We start from the raw sequence: 16,214 nt of genomic DNA on the forward strand, positions 1-16,214 counted from the left end.
CGCGTGTATTACAAATCGCATTCTTCTTGATAATTGGTTTTTTACCCTTCTATCTGGCAACAAAACTGACACCTTTTTTTACAAGGAGTCATGTTTGCATAGACCACAATACCTGCAGCCATAATGCAAACAAAAAACATAACTCTGATAATATATGCACTGTCCTCAGAATTATGTTTTTTGTTTGCATTATGACTGCAGGTATTGTGGTCTATGCAAACATGACTCCTTGTAAAAAAAGGTGTCAGTTTTGTTGCCAGATAGAAGGGTAAAAAAACAATTATCATATTTTTTACTGGCAAATGAGGTTCCAATCACATTCTTCTTTTTTATGACTGTTGATGAGTACGACTTAGTGTCCTCAAAAGCTGCCCCAGACAGTAGGAGCACAGCTGCTGTGTGGTGACAGCAGCGCGGAGTAAAACGTTAGCATCCAGCAGGTGTCACGGGCCGATGCCTGGCGGACACCGGGGGAGACGACTCTTCCACGGGAGACATCGGGCAGCAGCGCTTACCGCAAACTTGGGCGCCTCGTAGCCCGTGTCGAGCTGGAAGGAGAAGGAGAGGCCGCGGAAGTTGAGGTGGAACAGCTGCTCGGCCGAGTTGTACACTGCAGGGGGGACACACACGCAAGCGCACACACTTGCTTTTTGATTTTGCTTGGTAGTAGGGGTGTTTATTTTCTTGGTATGTGTGCGATTAATTAGATTATTATGGTGCGATAAACGTCCAAATGATGGGTAACTTCATTGAGCTATCATTTGCGGCCAGGTCGCTTCTGAAAAATAAGTTAATACATCAGCGGGCTTTGCCTGGTAGGATGTTGAAGTTGTATTGGTATGTGTTTGGGCGATTTGTTTAGCTTTCTCGTACTTTGCACTACTCTCATGTTTTTGTATTGTTTGTTGATGTAACGTTCAAAACCTGCCACTACTGGACACCTGTGAAAAAGTTCTTTCTAGCTCATCGGATTCCTCCAGTATAAATAAATATTCAGATTCTTATTCTGTGTGTTTAGAGCTTCTTTTGGGCCGTATGTAGTCAATCGCGTATATGTTATTTGGTCCTCCTATATAATTAATGTACAGGGTTGTGGGATGCTGTTGGTGTGAATGATGCAATATAAAATTAAAGTACGATTAAACTAGCAGAATAAATGAGTAAACCGTGGTGAGTTCATCGGCATGGAGATGCAGGTAGGGGTGTGTGTGTGTGTGTGCGTGTGTACGTACCGCCAGGGTGTGTCGCTCCAAACGACTGGTCGATTTGCTCGATGGTCGGAGGGATGGTCGGGGAATTAAAGTGCACTCCGCTGCAGTACAGCGCACACACAAAGACAAATGTCCCCCTGTATAGCCTCAACAGACATCTGGGGCAAGTGCTGTTAGCGAGTACCGGCACACAAGGGGATCGGTTTCCAGAACCATACCCGGCCGCCTTTGTCTCCCCAGAGACGATGTTTGTACATCACACCAGGTACTAATTTGAGGCTGAGTCGACCTAGGGGAGCCCCAGGACTGGTTCAAATATTAGCGTCAATAGAACTCAGGTCGCCGGGTTCGTAGCGTAATGCACTAACCACTGCGCCACCACTTCCCACCACCATGGCAATGATATATATTTACACACACATGCATATACAAACACACACCTATGCAAGCACAACTGTGAAGAATACACACAGCACAGCAGAATATTGTACACACAGCAGAATACACACGGAGCACAGCGGAAGCCTCAATGAGTCTCAACGAATAATTTTCAGGAGGATCCTGCCAAGTCTTTGTTCGCAGTAGCAAGGGGTGATGTTGCTACATGTATAATCCCAATTGAGTAAATTGCAGCGTGATTCAACTTCTTGGTTCTTTCGGTAAAGTCACGTAGAAGGAAAGTAATAAAATAATAAAAATAAAACATAATAAAATAATTCTCACGACGTTTCGGCCACAATGCAAGCAGCCGTCTTCAGACTCTGCCTTCTCGACAGACCTGTTCTCCACCTGAAGACGGCTGCTTGCGTTGTGGCCGAAACGTCGTGAGAATGATTTTATGTTTTATTCGTATTATTTAATTATTTTCCTTCTACGTGACTTTACCGAAAGAACCAAGAAGATGAATCCCTGCAGTCACGAAAGCTTTAAATCGAAAATGCAGCGTGATTGTTTCAGCGTCTAATAATATCTGGTAATCCAGCAGCAGTTGTTTAACAAGGCTGACTCAGAATATGAATCGTTATTGAGACTGGAGGAATCTGATGAGCTATGAAGCTCTTTTTCACAGATGTCCAGTCGGGGCGGGTCAGCAAGTTATTCTGCTGATGAGACACAGAAGGTTGAAACCGGTCCAGTTCGCCTGCTTAACAAAATGCTGCTTAAATTTCGATTTAAAGCTTTCGTGACTGCAGAGATTCATCTTCTTGGTTCTTTCGGTAAAGTCACGTAGAAGGGAAGTAATAAAATAATAAAAATAAAACATAATACAATAATTCTCACCACGTTTCGGCTGCTTGCGTTGTAGCCGAAACGTCGTGAGAATTATTTTATTATGTTTTATTTTTATTATTTTATTACTTCCCTTCTACGTGACTTTACCGAAAGAACCAAGAAGAAAAATGCTGCTTGATATTTGAACCTTATGGCGGTACCCCGGCTCCCGCACAATGTCCGTGATGCAGTCATTTTTAGTCTGTTCATGGTCGGCGATGCGGCAATCGACTCATCTCAACGAGCTGGACACGATGCACTACTACGGTGCGTACGAGCGTTCAGGGTTTCGGCGCTATCGTCCTCGCTGCGTTCAGACATCGCGGAGTGGCAACGATTTCGGATTGATTGGTACCCCAGTCGTGGAGTTGAGTACACCCCTGGACAAAAAAAGTGTCCCAGAAATAAAATATTTAATTGCCTCGGCCAGTTTGTATCATTTGGTACCCCCGGGTACCGCCATGAGGATCCTTTGTCTGGAAAGCCAATAGGTTCTAGATTTGAACCTTGATGCAGCAAATCTGGCTGTGACGGTCCCACCTGATGACGGAGACTTGTGTTGCCTCCGAAACGTCGTGATTTTTATTTTATTTTTATTAATTTTAATTTCATTTTTTACCTACGTGACTTTACCGAAAGCACTAAGAGTATGAGCCAATAGGTTAATGGATGACAGTTATTTGTATGACATATGTGGAAACAGAGGTCACTTACAGTATTTAATACGAGAGAAATAAATGTAGTGTTTACGAGCAGAATCCAACAGGAGTGACTCACAAGGATTGAGATATCTAAGGTTTTAAAACTATAAGGTAAAATATCAACTGCCAACTAAAGTTTGGATGGTTGACCCAGTCTCAAGTGGGTTAACCGGAATTGAAAATCAATACAAGGCAGTTTGTTGTGCACACCCAATCATGTGCCATGCCCGCCTAAGTTGATATTCGCGAACAGCATTTATCAAAATGGCATAATGGGTTCAGAAGGAGAGTCTTGTCTGTTTCTTTTTAGAATGCTTTGTGTTTTAAAATCCTTTATATTAAGTTCGCTTGCTTGCTTGCGTGCTTGCGTGCTTGCTTGCTTGCTTACGACCGTGCAAATCTTTCGGTCGTTTTTTAACCCACTTCCCGTGATCCAATCGAGCTGACATTTTGCACACAGACTCGTTGTGCAAGACAATTAATGTTCGTGAAAATTTTTTTCAAAAATTTTACACTGTTTAGGGAAAACAAATTAAATATTTAATTACCAATTGCTTAATACTGGCAGACAATCATCTGACCCATAGGTGGCAGCCATCTCAAGCCAGAGGATGAGAGGACTCTAGCTGCCACGCATATAAAGGATTTATAGTGAAAAACTTTGTTTTTACGGGTTATACTTATTAGATTGTTGTCCTTCCCTCCGCACCTCTGGTTAGCATGGTTGGCTATGTACGGTGCGAAAGATGTTCAACATACTAAACTCCAAACTAAACTAAGGCTAAGCTGAGCTATATAGCTTTTTTCAGAAGCGACCTGGCCACAAATGATAGCTCAACGGAATGGCTCATCACGTGGAAATTTATCGCAGCCAAATACTCTAAATGCATGTTTCTAAATATGGAGGGAAAAAACGGATGGTACTCCAAATACACAGGTGTCAGGGTCGCGATTGACGCACGACCTCCTGCATACCAGGTGAGGGAGTTAACATCTCGCCACCGAAGCACCCATACATACATATAACCAAGAAGAACAGGAGTCACAGAGGGGATACATTTAACGTGTGCGAGTTTTAAGAAGGCAGACACATACTCAAGCAGTGTTGCATTCCCGTTCGTCCCACTGCAAAGCCAAATCTAGCAATTTCACTTGAGACCACGTCAAGCATCATCGGGACAAGATCGAGGAAGCCAGAGTAACAATCCAGGAAATCAGAGTCGCTGTGTCACCTGACCCCGCTAATATGTAAACGTGGCAATCACCACGACATTAACACAACAGCCCTGTTAAGAAAGATCGATGAAGAAAACACGACTTACCAGTATTTAAGCTTCACCTTGCTTAAATTGTAAACTTCAATTATCTGTAACACACGGGGGAGACAGTGGTAAGGGGGCTAACGACCAGGCGAGGTAATTAACATTTTCCCATACAAGACCGGGCAGGAACAACCCGTGGCTATGAATTCTGCTTCTTTCGTACGGCTGCTGATGTAGATGCAGAGCAACAACTACAATTTCACATTCAGGTGGTCAAGCCAGACAACCATGTCAGGAGCAGCGGAATGTATCGCTGTGTCCTTTGTATTTGGTGATCGGGGTATTGCGGTGTTATACGTTGGATGGTCTATACTCTTTGGTTTTCACGGTAAAGACACGTAGGTAAAAGAAATACAATTAAAATAAATTAAATCCCGACGTTTCGGAGGCAACACAAGCTTCCGTCTTCAGGTGGCACCGTCACAGCAAAATTACTGTATCAAGTGTGACGGAAGCTTGTGTTGCCTCCGAAACGTCGTTATTTAATTTATTTTAATTTTATTTTTTTACCTACGTGACTTTTACCGAAAAAACCAAAGAGTATGGACCCTTGCAGTCACGAAAACTTCAAATCTAGAATCAAATCTAGAAGTTAGATGGTCTGTTCTGGATGACCACAATCGCACAATTGGAGAGTTGTGGCTCTAAATAGGAACACATTACATTAATTCCTGGTTTAACACTGTCGGTGCATTCCTAAAAAGTGTAGCGTTAAGCAAAAAACTTTTAAGTGAGGTACTACTGTTACTGAAACACATGCAGAACAGGCGGAGAACAGACAAACTCCGCACACACAATGATGCCAGAGTCCGGAATTGAACCCAGGGCCTTCTTGCTACGAGGCACACGTGTTAGCACGGCACCACCACCCAGCTGGTTCAAAATAGTAAACCTAATTATTTTGTTAGTTTCTAAAATTTAACACGTAGGCTTTCGCGACCAATATCATCCATAAGTTTTTTTTTTGGGTTAGATCACGTAAATGTATAAATGTGTCGTTAAAACCCGCCACCACCCGACACAGCCAACTAGTAAGGGTTGTCATGTTCAAGTTCATTTATTAGGTATAGCCCTGTGAGCCATTCGGCTCTTGAATCGGGTGCAACCGCAACAAACAAAAAACATGAACAAAAAACATCTTAAAGTGAATATGTAACTAAGTGCAAACAGAAAATCCAAGAAAAGACAGCAAAATATTGCAGAAAAAAATCACCGTACACCAACGCTGTGTGCAAAAATCCCAGTGGGATGCAAGTCAAACAACCAACAACCAACATGTAAAGAGAACATGCCTGTACTAGTGACGAATTAGCACGTTCTGTTTACGTGACAACCCTTACTAGTTGGCCGTGTCGTGTGGTGGCGGGTTTTAACGACACATTTATATATTTACGCGATCTAACCCAAAAAAAAACTCTATTATAGAGTTTCAAAAATATGTCCTGTTCTACGATCATGAAAGACAAAATGTACAAAAACCAGGCAAGACAAATACTGGAGTGTTCAACACGACCAGTGGACCAAGGCTCAATAACACTGGTTGCATAACCATTCCGCCAACACACAATCCTCACAATTTCAAATCTATTTTGACATCATACCGGTCATAGTGACTTCAGAGACCAGCGTGTGAAAACATGTTTATAGACTGAGAAGACTTATTTCAATGCTCCCGTCATACAATGGTTCATTCAATCACTTTCCTTAATCAGAACCAGGAGACACCAACCCAACAAATAAGATGAACAATAAAAAGCCAGTAAACATGGGATTTACGACTTGCAATTATTATTTTATATAAACAGTTGTTTAGCACAGTTCTAGATTTGAAGCTTTCGTGACTGCAAGGATTCATATTCTTAGTTTTTTCGGTAAAGTCACGTAGGTAAAAAAATGAAATTAAAATTTATAAAAATAAAATAATAAAAATCACGACGTTTCGGAGGCAACACAAGTCTCCGTCATCAGGTGGGACCGTCACAGCCAGCAAATACAGCAAATCTGGCTTATTAATTTTAATTAAATTTTTTTACCTACGTGACTTTACCGAAAAAAGTAAGAGTATGAATCCTTGCAGTCACGAAAGCGTCAAATCTATAACATCGTATCTCGCCACATATTATCGTTACATTATTTCTGGGCAAATCGTTTTCGCTTCACGCGTTTTTCGCTTTAACGCACAACTTTTCAAGAACGCATCTACTACCACCGTGTTAAACGGGGACTCGCCGTACTTGAACAAGGTCACGCACAGCTCCAGTCTTGCGATGTCAGAGGTGCGACCACAGTGCCGTGAGAGCCGCATTCTGCCAGCGGACACTGGGCTGCCCCTAAGCCCCAGACACTCACCTTCAGTCGTTGACTGTATGGGTCAAACAGCAGCTTGATCCCATCCTGAGTGAGGGTCAGCACCAGGTCACTACTCACAGGACTCTGGAACGCAAAGGAACATGGCCACACGTACACAGCTGTTTAATCCTAGATTTGAAGCTTTCGTGACTGCAAGGATTAAAAAATTTAAACTAAAATTAATAAAAGTAAAATAAAAATACGGCTATCGTGCTGTGACGGTTCCACCTGAAGACGGAAGCTTGTGTTGCCTCCGAAACGTCGTGATTTTTATTTTACTTTTATTAATTTTAGTTTTAATTTTTTACCTACGTGACTTTACCGAAAAATATACTCTTAGTTCTTTCGGTAAAGTCACGTAGGTAAAAAATGAAATTAAAATTAATAAAAAAAAATCACGACTGCATCAAGCAGCAAATCTGGCTGTGACGGTCCCACCTGATGACGGAGACTTGTGTTGCCTCCGAAACGTCGTGATTTTATTTTTTTTATTTTAATTTAATTTTTTACCTACGTGACTTTACCGAAAGAACTAAGAGTATGAATCCTTGCAGTCACGAAATCTTCAAATCTAGAATTTACCAAAAAAACCCAAGAAGAAGCTGTTTAATCCTTTCCCAATTATTTTAGGAACGCATCTACCACGTTAAATGTACACATGTACGTCGTTGGAACGGAAACGCAAGGAAAAACACCATGCGGGAGAGCGTGTGGCACAGTTTTACGCCTACTATCACAGATAGTGATTATATCGCTACGTACTCTTAGTTTTTTCGGTAAAGTCACGTAGGTAAAAAATGAAATTAAAATTAATAAAAATAAAATAATAATAAATCATTTTCTACCTACGTCACTTTACCGAAAAAACTAAGAGTTTTAATCCTTGCAGTCACGAAAACTTCAAATCTAGAATATATCGCTACGGTTCTTTGTGGTGAGTAAAACGTCTTTAAAAACAGCGGTGCTACGCCTCTCTAAACAAAATGAATGCTGTACCACTTGCGCGTTCCGAAATTCAGCGGTGAACGGGACACCCGGCCTGCAACTTGTAGACGTCTTGGAATGGGAAAGGGTTAAACGCAAGGATTTGGGAACCGTTGTTTTACCGACGGCCTTTGCCGGGCAAATGCACATTAACGTACTACACCTCATGGCAAGAGGCCCCTGCAGTAACAGATGTGATCGAGCACGGTGCATCAATTAGAAATACAAATTCTTGATTTGAAGCTTTCGTGACTGCAAGGATTCATATTCTTAGGTTTTTTTAGTAAAGTCACGTAGGCAAAAAATAAAAATTAATAAAAGAAAAAATAAAAATAAAAGAAAAAACCACGACGTTTCGGAGGCAACACGCCGTGATTTTTAATTTTTATTTTATTTTACTTTTATTAATTTAAATTTTTGACCTACGTGACTTTACCGAAAAAACCTAAGAATAGAAATACAAAGTCGCCGAGGCCTAAAGTATTCCACTCCAGTACCCCATGAGTGCGGATTAAATGCTCACAGTGATGGATACAGTGGTAGGCCACCGTGAACAGGGGGAGAAGAAACTCCAAGCAGAAAAGGCACTCGAGTGAGGGCGCCGAAGCACAAATGTAACCACCGCGTCACTGCTACGAAAAATGTATTGTATAACATCTTTAAATCTGTGAACGGTGCAAGAATGGGGCTTACCTGGTCACTGTACCAGACCTGCACGTTCTTGATGAGGTGGCACTGCTTCTGGAGGATGGCCACGGCCTGGGCAAATGGCATTCCTACACACACACAACAAAGACAAATATTCTTAGGTTTTTTCGGTAAAGTCACATAGGTAAAAATTTTTAATTAATAAAAGTTAAATAAAAATAAAAATCACGACGTTTCGGAGTACTTGATACAGTTATTGTGCTGTGACGGTTCCACCTGAAGACGGAGGCTGGTGTTGCCTCCGAAACGTCGTGATTTTTATTTTATTTTTATTTTACTTTTATTAATTTTTTACCTATGTGACTTTACCGAAAAAACCTAAGAATATGAATCCTTGCAGTCACGAAAGCTTCAAATCTAAAGACAAATATCCCCCGTGTAGCCCTAACAGACTGTTGGGGCAAGCGCTATTAGCGATTGGGTTGCCCCCATAAGAGGGTCACGGCTGTGCTGCAGAACTCACTGTCGAGGCCTCATGCGTAGCGTTGCAATGTGTGTTTAATTGAGGGTTAATTTAGACTAAGTGCAGGCCATAAATATAACCCCATGTCTGTGTGATGGGATATAATTGTTTACGTTACACAGTGGGCGAAGATGATCTAATTATCTGAAGGTGTGTACTTTCGGCATGCCTATACGGTACATTGTAGGTGTTGTCATATTTAACAAGGTTGTTATTCGTATACCTGTCAACCCATACGCTTTACCCCGTATTCTTGTACAGAGAAATTGAGTGTTCAGGTCCCATACGGCGTACGGTCGTTTCAATACGGGCAAAATAATTGTGTCTGTGTTCATCCCTGGTGATGGGACTTTGTAGGATGAACGTTGAGATTTCTAAGGGCACGGGGTGACCACTAAAGTCCGAATTGGTCTGTAATAAGGTAGGGCACTGGTAAGGGGTTGACAGGGATGTATTCGTCATAGTAAAACCATTAACCTGCTGGGTACAACGATCTCATATGACTTGTCATGGAATGGTTAATATAGTGTAGTACTGCATTGTATTGCTAACCCGGTTTATGAAGCATTGAAGCTTTGTTTTCCTATCTGTGCCAACGCACCCTTAACTCGTGGCTGATATACAAAGCAAACATTTGTCCACAGCTGGAATTCCTGTTGTGGAGTACTCAATTAACGAGCCCACTGCGCTTGACAGAATTAAATTTCACTGGGGTCATGGTTAGACTGATCCAGACCTCTTCAATAATCTCCAATCACTCGCTCAATGTCGGCCAGTCGTCTCCTTATCACTCTTCTATCGCTACGAGCATCGTCACCGTTCCCGTTAACTTAATCGATTCCTCCACCCGTTTAAAGAACTCAAGTCATCTCCGCCATACTGTGTTGCTCAACCACCACAAACTCACTCGCCCACCCATTTAACAACTCACCAACCACCCACCCATTTAACAACTCACCAACCACCCACCCATTTAACAACTCACCAACCACCCACCCATTTAACAACTCACTCGCCCACCCATTTAACAACTCACCAACCAACCACCCATTTAACAACTCACCAACCAACCACCCATTTAACAACTCACCAACCACCCACCCATTTAACAACTCACTCGCCCACCCATTTAACAACTCACCAACCAACCACCCATTTAACAACTCACCAACCAACCACCCATTTAACAACTCACCAACCACCCATTAAACAACTCACCAACCACCCACCCATTTAACAACTCACCAACCACCCACCCATTTAACAACTCACTCGCCCACCCATTTAACAACTCACCAACCACCCACCCATTTAACAACTCACAAATCAACCACCCATTTAACAACTCACCAACCACCCATTTAACAACTCACTCGCCCGCCCACCCATTTAACAACTCACCAATCACCCACCCATTTAACAACTCACCAACCACCCACCCATTTAACAACTCACCAAACATTCGTTCGCCCAGTGCAGGTCTGCATACTGCTCCCAATTTGGAATTCCCTCCCATCGTCTATTTTTCCCTAGAGCTCTTAATAACATCGCTCAATTCAAGGAACGTATCGATTACAATTTTGACAGTCGATGATTATTGCTGGCCGCTTGGGGTTTTGGCCATATGGGCCTTCGCTTAGCAAGTGGGGTTTTAAAGAAAACCTACAGAATTGCTTTGCCGTTGTATGCCACTGCGTATGCGTTGTGCATTTATGCGTGTTGTGTAGCAACAATGGTGTGAGTGCTCTTAGGGCTTATTGTACCCTGTGTATACGCGTGCTGTGTATAATTACGTATGCGTTGTGAATAACGGTGTACTGCGTGTATTGTTGTATATAACTGTGTTCATCTTCTTGGTTCTTTCGGTAAAGTCACGTAGAAGGGAAATAATAACATAATAAAAATAAAACAAAATAAAATACAATGTTATTATGTTGTATTTTAAAATAGAATTTTATTATGTTTTATTTGTATTATTTTATTATTTCCCTTCTACGTGACTTTACCGAAAGAACCAAGAAGATGAATCCCTGCAGTCACGAAAGCTTTAAATCGAAATTTATAACTGTGTTGTTGTTGTGTATAATCGCGTTTCTGTTGTGACTCACGTAGTGTGATGTATTCGTGTGTTGTGTATAATCGTGTCCGAGGGCAGAATTATGTCGCTATGCATTACTAAATGTTGTGTATAACCGTGTTGGTGTGTAAAGTTGTGCTGTGTATCACGGTGTTGTGTATATCGGTAACTGTGTTGTCAATAACTGTGTTGTTAAGTATAATCGTCTCGTGTATAACTTCGTGTTGTGTAGAACTGCGTTGCTGTACGTGCGTTTCTACGTGTAACTGTGTGGTTGTCGTTGTGTTATGTGTAGTTACATGTTTGTGTGTAACTGTGTGGTTGTCGTTGTGTAGTTACATGTTCGTGTGTAACTGTGTGGTTGTCGTTGTGTAGTTACATGTTTGTGTGTAACTGTGTGGTTGTCGTTGTGTAGTTACATGTTTGTGTGTAACTGTGTGGTTGTCGTTGTGGAGTTACATGTTTGTGTGTAACTGTGTGGTTGTCGTTGTGTAGTTACATGTTTGTGTGTAACTGTGTGGTTGTCGTTGTGGAGTTACATGTTTGTGTGTAACTGTGTGGTTGTCGTTGTGTAGTTACATGTTCGTGTGTAACTGTGTGGTTGTCGTTGTGTAGTTACATGTTTGTGTGTAACTGTGTGGTTGTCGTTGTGTAGTTACATGTTTGTGTGTAACTGTGTGGTTGTCGTTGTGGAGTTACATGTTTGTGTGTAACTGTGTGGTTGTCGTTGTGTAGTTACATGTTTGTGTGTAACTGCGTGGTTATCGTTGTGTAGTTACATGTTTGTGTGTAACTGTGTGGTTGTCGTTGTCTAGTTACATGTTCGTGTGTAACTGTGTGGATGTCGTTGTGTAGTTACATGTTTGTGTGTAACTGTGTGGTTGTCGTTGTGGAGTTACATGTTTGTGTGTAACTGTGTGGTTGTCGTTGTGTAGTTACATGTTTGTGTGTAACTGCGTGGTTATCGTTGTGTAGTCACATGTTTGTGTGTAACTGTGTGGTTGTCGTTGTCTAGTTACATGTTCGTGTGTAACTGTGTGGATGTCGTTGTGTAGTTACATGTTTGTGTGTAACTTAGCGAGAGTTCGATTCCCGCTCACGACCAACACCAGTGACGATTTATCTGAACCCGTCCTGGGCTTCCCCTAGATCGACTCGGCCTCAAATGAGTACCTGGTGCGGTGTGTAAACATCGCTACTAGAGAGACAAAGGCGGCCGGGCGTGGTGCTGGCCACCCACCCCCTCGTGTGCCGTGCCGGCCTTCATAGGTGCTCGCTAACAACACTTGCCCCAACAGTCTGTTAAGGCTACACGGGAAATATCTTTGTGGTCTGTGTGATTGTAGTCGCCGTGTAGTTACGCGTAACTGCACGGCTATTGTTGCTGCGCTATGTATAGTTACGTGTGATAGTGTATGTATCCGTTGTGTCTTTGTTGTGTATATAATATGAAACGTTCTTGCGCAAGGCATTGTTCAACCCCCCCCGTCTCCCCATGCGAAGCTCACCCAACGTGAACTCCCATCTCTCGTTCCCCACGGAGCGCTCGGGCACCACCTCCAACTCTAACATTGGCCCTGGGCTCGCGGCGTCTCTCTCTCTCGGGGTCTCGGGGTGTCCCAGCTTCTCCGGGAGTCTCGGTCGCGAGTGGCGGCAGCGGCGGCGGTGTCGGCGTCAACGTCTCGGCCCGGCCATTGCAAGCTCCTTGTCAACACGCACACTTCCGGTATTGTGAGTGACGTCACTTCCCTCGAGGCGGTGCCGTCATCGAGCGACATGACACTCCCCTCCCCCCGTTTAGGGGTGACGTCATCGCGTGACATCACACTCCCCGGTTGGTGGTAACATCAATCGGTTCGATATCACACTCCCCCGTTGGGGTGACGTCATCGCGTGACATCACACTCTCCCATTTTGGGGTGACGTCATGGCGAGACATCACACTCCCCGGTTGGGGGTGACGTCATCGTGACATCACACTCCTCCATTTGTGGGTGACGTCATGGCGCGACATCACACTCCCCGTTTGGGGATAACATCAATCGGTACGATATCACACTCCCCCGTTGGGGTGACGTCATCGCGTGACATCACACTCCCCGGTTGGTGGTAACGTCACTCGGTGCGACATAACACTCACCCGTTGGGGTGACGTCATCGCGTGACATCACACTCCTCCATTTGGGGGTGACGTCATGGCGCGACATCACACTCCCCCATTTGGGGCTGACGTCATAGCGCGACATCACACTCCCCGGTTGGTGGAAACATCAATCGGTTCGATATCACACTCCCGTGGAGGTGACGTCATAGCGTGACATCACACTTCCCCATTTGGGGATGACGTCATCGCGCAACATCACACCCTCGTCTGTGTGACGTCATCGTGCGACAAAGCACTCCCCCAGTTGGAGGTGACGTCACCTCATAAATCTACTCCACCATGGCATTGACGTAATCGCTACTCGGCCACCTAAGTTTGATTCCCGGCCACGGCTAACATCAGCAGCGAATTATATTGACCAGTCCTTGCCACCAATCCCAACGGATCAGCGTAAGTCATCCAGCAGTAGATTGGGCATGGCTGATTTCTATGATACGGCCTCTAACCTCCTGAGAATCAGAATCTTTATACTGGAGGAATCAGATCTGAGCTATAAAGCTCTTTTTCACAAACGTCTAGTCGGGACGGGTCATAAAGTTACAAGGGGCCGTCCATAAATGACGTCACGCGATTTTTGACCCCCCCCCCCCTTCGTCACACGGCGTCACAAAAAGTCAGACCCCCCCCTCAAATATGACGTCACAAAGCTCTGCCCCACCCCCCCAAATAAAACATGCTTCAAATCGCTTTAAAACTATTGTCATTGTAGTGCGTATTTAATGTGGCGCTGCACTGTTGTAGGACACATTTATTAAAAAGTCTATTTAATTAAGTTGAACGTGTTGTCTATATTTATTTAAAAATGCGCATTTTGGTGTGACGTCACATTTCTCACACACCCCCCCCCCATCACAAATGTCTGACCCCCCCTTAGGTGCGTGACGTCATTTATGGACGGCCCCTTATTACAGACCAATTCAGAGCTTATTAATCACCCTGTGCCCTTATAAATCTCAACGTTTATCCTACAATGTCCCATCACAAGACATGTTTTGCCCTTATTGAAACAGCTGTCCGCCGTATGGATCTGAACACACAATTCCCCTGTACAAGAATACAGGTAAAGCGTATGGGTTGACAGGTATGGGCCAAGGAACCTGGTGTAGTAAAAAAAGTATAACCCGTAAAAACAAAGTTTTTCACTATAAATCCTTTAAATGCGTGGCGGCTAGAGTCCTCTTGTCCTCTGGCTTGAGATGGCTGCAACCTATGGGTCAGATGATTGCATGGCAGCATTAAGCAATTAGTAATTAAATATAATATTTTTGTCCTAAAAAGTGTAAAATTTTGGAATTTTTTTTAACGAACATTCATTGTCACGCACAACGAGTCTGTGTGGAAAATGTCAGCTCGATTGGATCACGGGAAGTGGGTTAAAAAACGACCGAAAGATTTGCACGGTCCTAAGCAAGCAAGCACGCAAGCAAGCAAGCACGCGAACTTAATATAAATGATTTAAAAATGAGGCTGAGGATCGTCCCAACAACATTCGGCAGCAGATTCCATCGAAGAGGTGTGGGCTCAGCACCTGGGAGCTCCCCACAGGACAATCTGCCTGCTTATTACCCAAACCTGTCCTACACAGCAAGCCGGCTGGTGCAGTCACACAATCGTTCACCATCACAGCTGTATCTTCTTGGTTTCCATCGGTAAAGTCACGTAGAATGGAAATTATAAAATGTAAACATAATAAATTAATTCTCACGTTTCGGCCAAAACGCAAGCAGCCGTCCTCAGGTGGAGAGCAGGTCTGTCGAGTAGAGTCTTTAAATCACAGCTGTACTCCACTGGTAAACATTCAGCGCCGTGCTACATTCCCACTCGTACAGTGGTACCTCGGTATACGACCACTTTGGAATACGTCGAATTTGGTATACATCGTGTTTTGACCAGAAAACAAATGTCTTGGGATACGACGTCTTGCTTGGGATACGACGCGCTTGCTACAACTTGTATGGGTCGGGATGAGTCACCGCGTATCCGCGTATACCCCGTTCACGACTGAAACAAGCGCCACTCCTCAGTCAACAAGCCGTAACAGTATTGTGTGGAATGACCAGACAATGTCACACTTCAGGAACATTCTTAGAAGAAGGCAAAAACAAACTTCAACGGACAGGTTTTTAGTAAAACTCAAACCCGGTGAGCCTCAACCAGGTCCAAGTCAAGAAAAAAGACAGAAAAGAGAAAAAAAAATTAACCCGTAAAAACAAAGTTTTCACTATAAATCCTTTATATGCGTGGCGGCTAGAGTCCTCTCGTCCTCTGGCTTGAGATGGCTGCCACCTATGGGTCAGATAATTGTCTGCCAGCATTAAGCATTTGGTAATTAAATATTTAAAAAAAATTCCCTAAACAGTGTAAAATTTTGGAAAATGTTTTTCACGGAAATTAAAAACGACCAAAAGATTTGCACGGTCGTAAGCAAGCAAGCACGCAAGCACGCAAGCACGCGAACTTAATATAAAGGATTTAAAAACCCCAGAATTTCAGCTTCCTGAAGTTTTAATGGAAGGGGACTCTCCTTCCCAAAAATAACATCTCCTCCCCTTCCTCACCACCATCTTCGTAGGCTATCAACTCCTCAGAAAGGTGAAGTGATGTTAAATGTTTTTATTTAAATTTATTTATGCATTTATTTTCATTTATGTATGCATTTTAGTAATAAGTGGTGTCAAAATTTCATACAACCCCTTTAATGTATGTCACATAAAATATAATTTCTTATACTCTGGAACGGATTATTTCCTTTCCCTTTATTTCTTATGGGAAAAATTATTTGGTATACGTCATTTTCGGTATAAGTCCGACCCCTTCTGGAACGAATTAACGACGTATACCAAATTACCACTGTAACTTGTTTGCCTGTGTGGCCTACGGAGATCGGGTGGAAGGGCAACTTAAGAAACAACATAAGTCACACAAAGTAATACCCAAGTACATATTAAAAATAATTTTAAGCA

The 16,214-nt window shown here is 43.1% G+C and overlaps 1 protein-coding gene across 2 annotated transcripts in view; it reads right to left on the minus strand.

The window, feature by feature from the left end:
* LOC144736848 (phagosome assembly factor 1-like) overlaps positions 1-12,815 on the minus strand; it is a 28,676-nt gene extending 15,861 nt beyond the window's left edge. Inside the window, exons 1-7 of one of the 2 annotated variants that reach the window (XM_078619496.1) lie at positions 12,596-12,800; positions 8,533-8,615; positions 7,852-7,911; positions 6,856-6,939; positions 4,507-4,550; positions 1,233-1,312; positions 516-610 (exon numbers count right to left, since the gene is read on the minus strand). In XM_078619496.1, coding sequence (XP_078475622.1) covers positions 516-610; positions 1,233-1,312; positions 4,507-4,550; positions 6,856-6,939; positions 7,852-7,911; positions 8,533-8,615; positions 12,596-12,659 — 510 coding nt within the window. In that variant the 5' untranslated portion in view covers positions 12,660-12,800. Of the gene's footprint in view, positions 1-515; positions 611-1,232; positions 1,313-4,506; positions 4,551-6,855; positions 6,940-7,851; positions 7,912-8,532; positions 8,616-12,595 lie in introns of both variants that reach the window. The other variant, XM_078619497.1, reaches the window with a different exon arrangement.
* Between the last annotated feature and the right edge of the window lie 3,399 nt (positions 12,816-16,214).

This window comes from Lampetra planeri, chromosome 63 (genome assembly GCF_965212315.1).
Source record: "Lampetra planeri chromosome 63, kcLamPlan1.2.h2, whole genome shotgun sequence".
In the NCBI taxonomy this organism is placed as follows: Eukaryota; Metazoa; Chordata; class Hyperoartia; order Petromyzontiformes; family Petromyzontidae; genus Lampetra; species Lampetra planeri.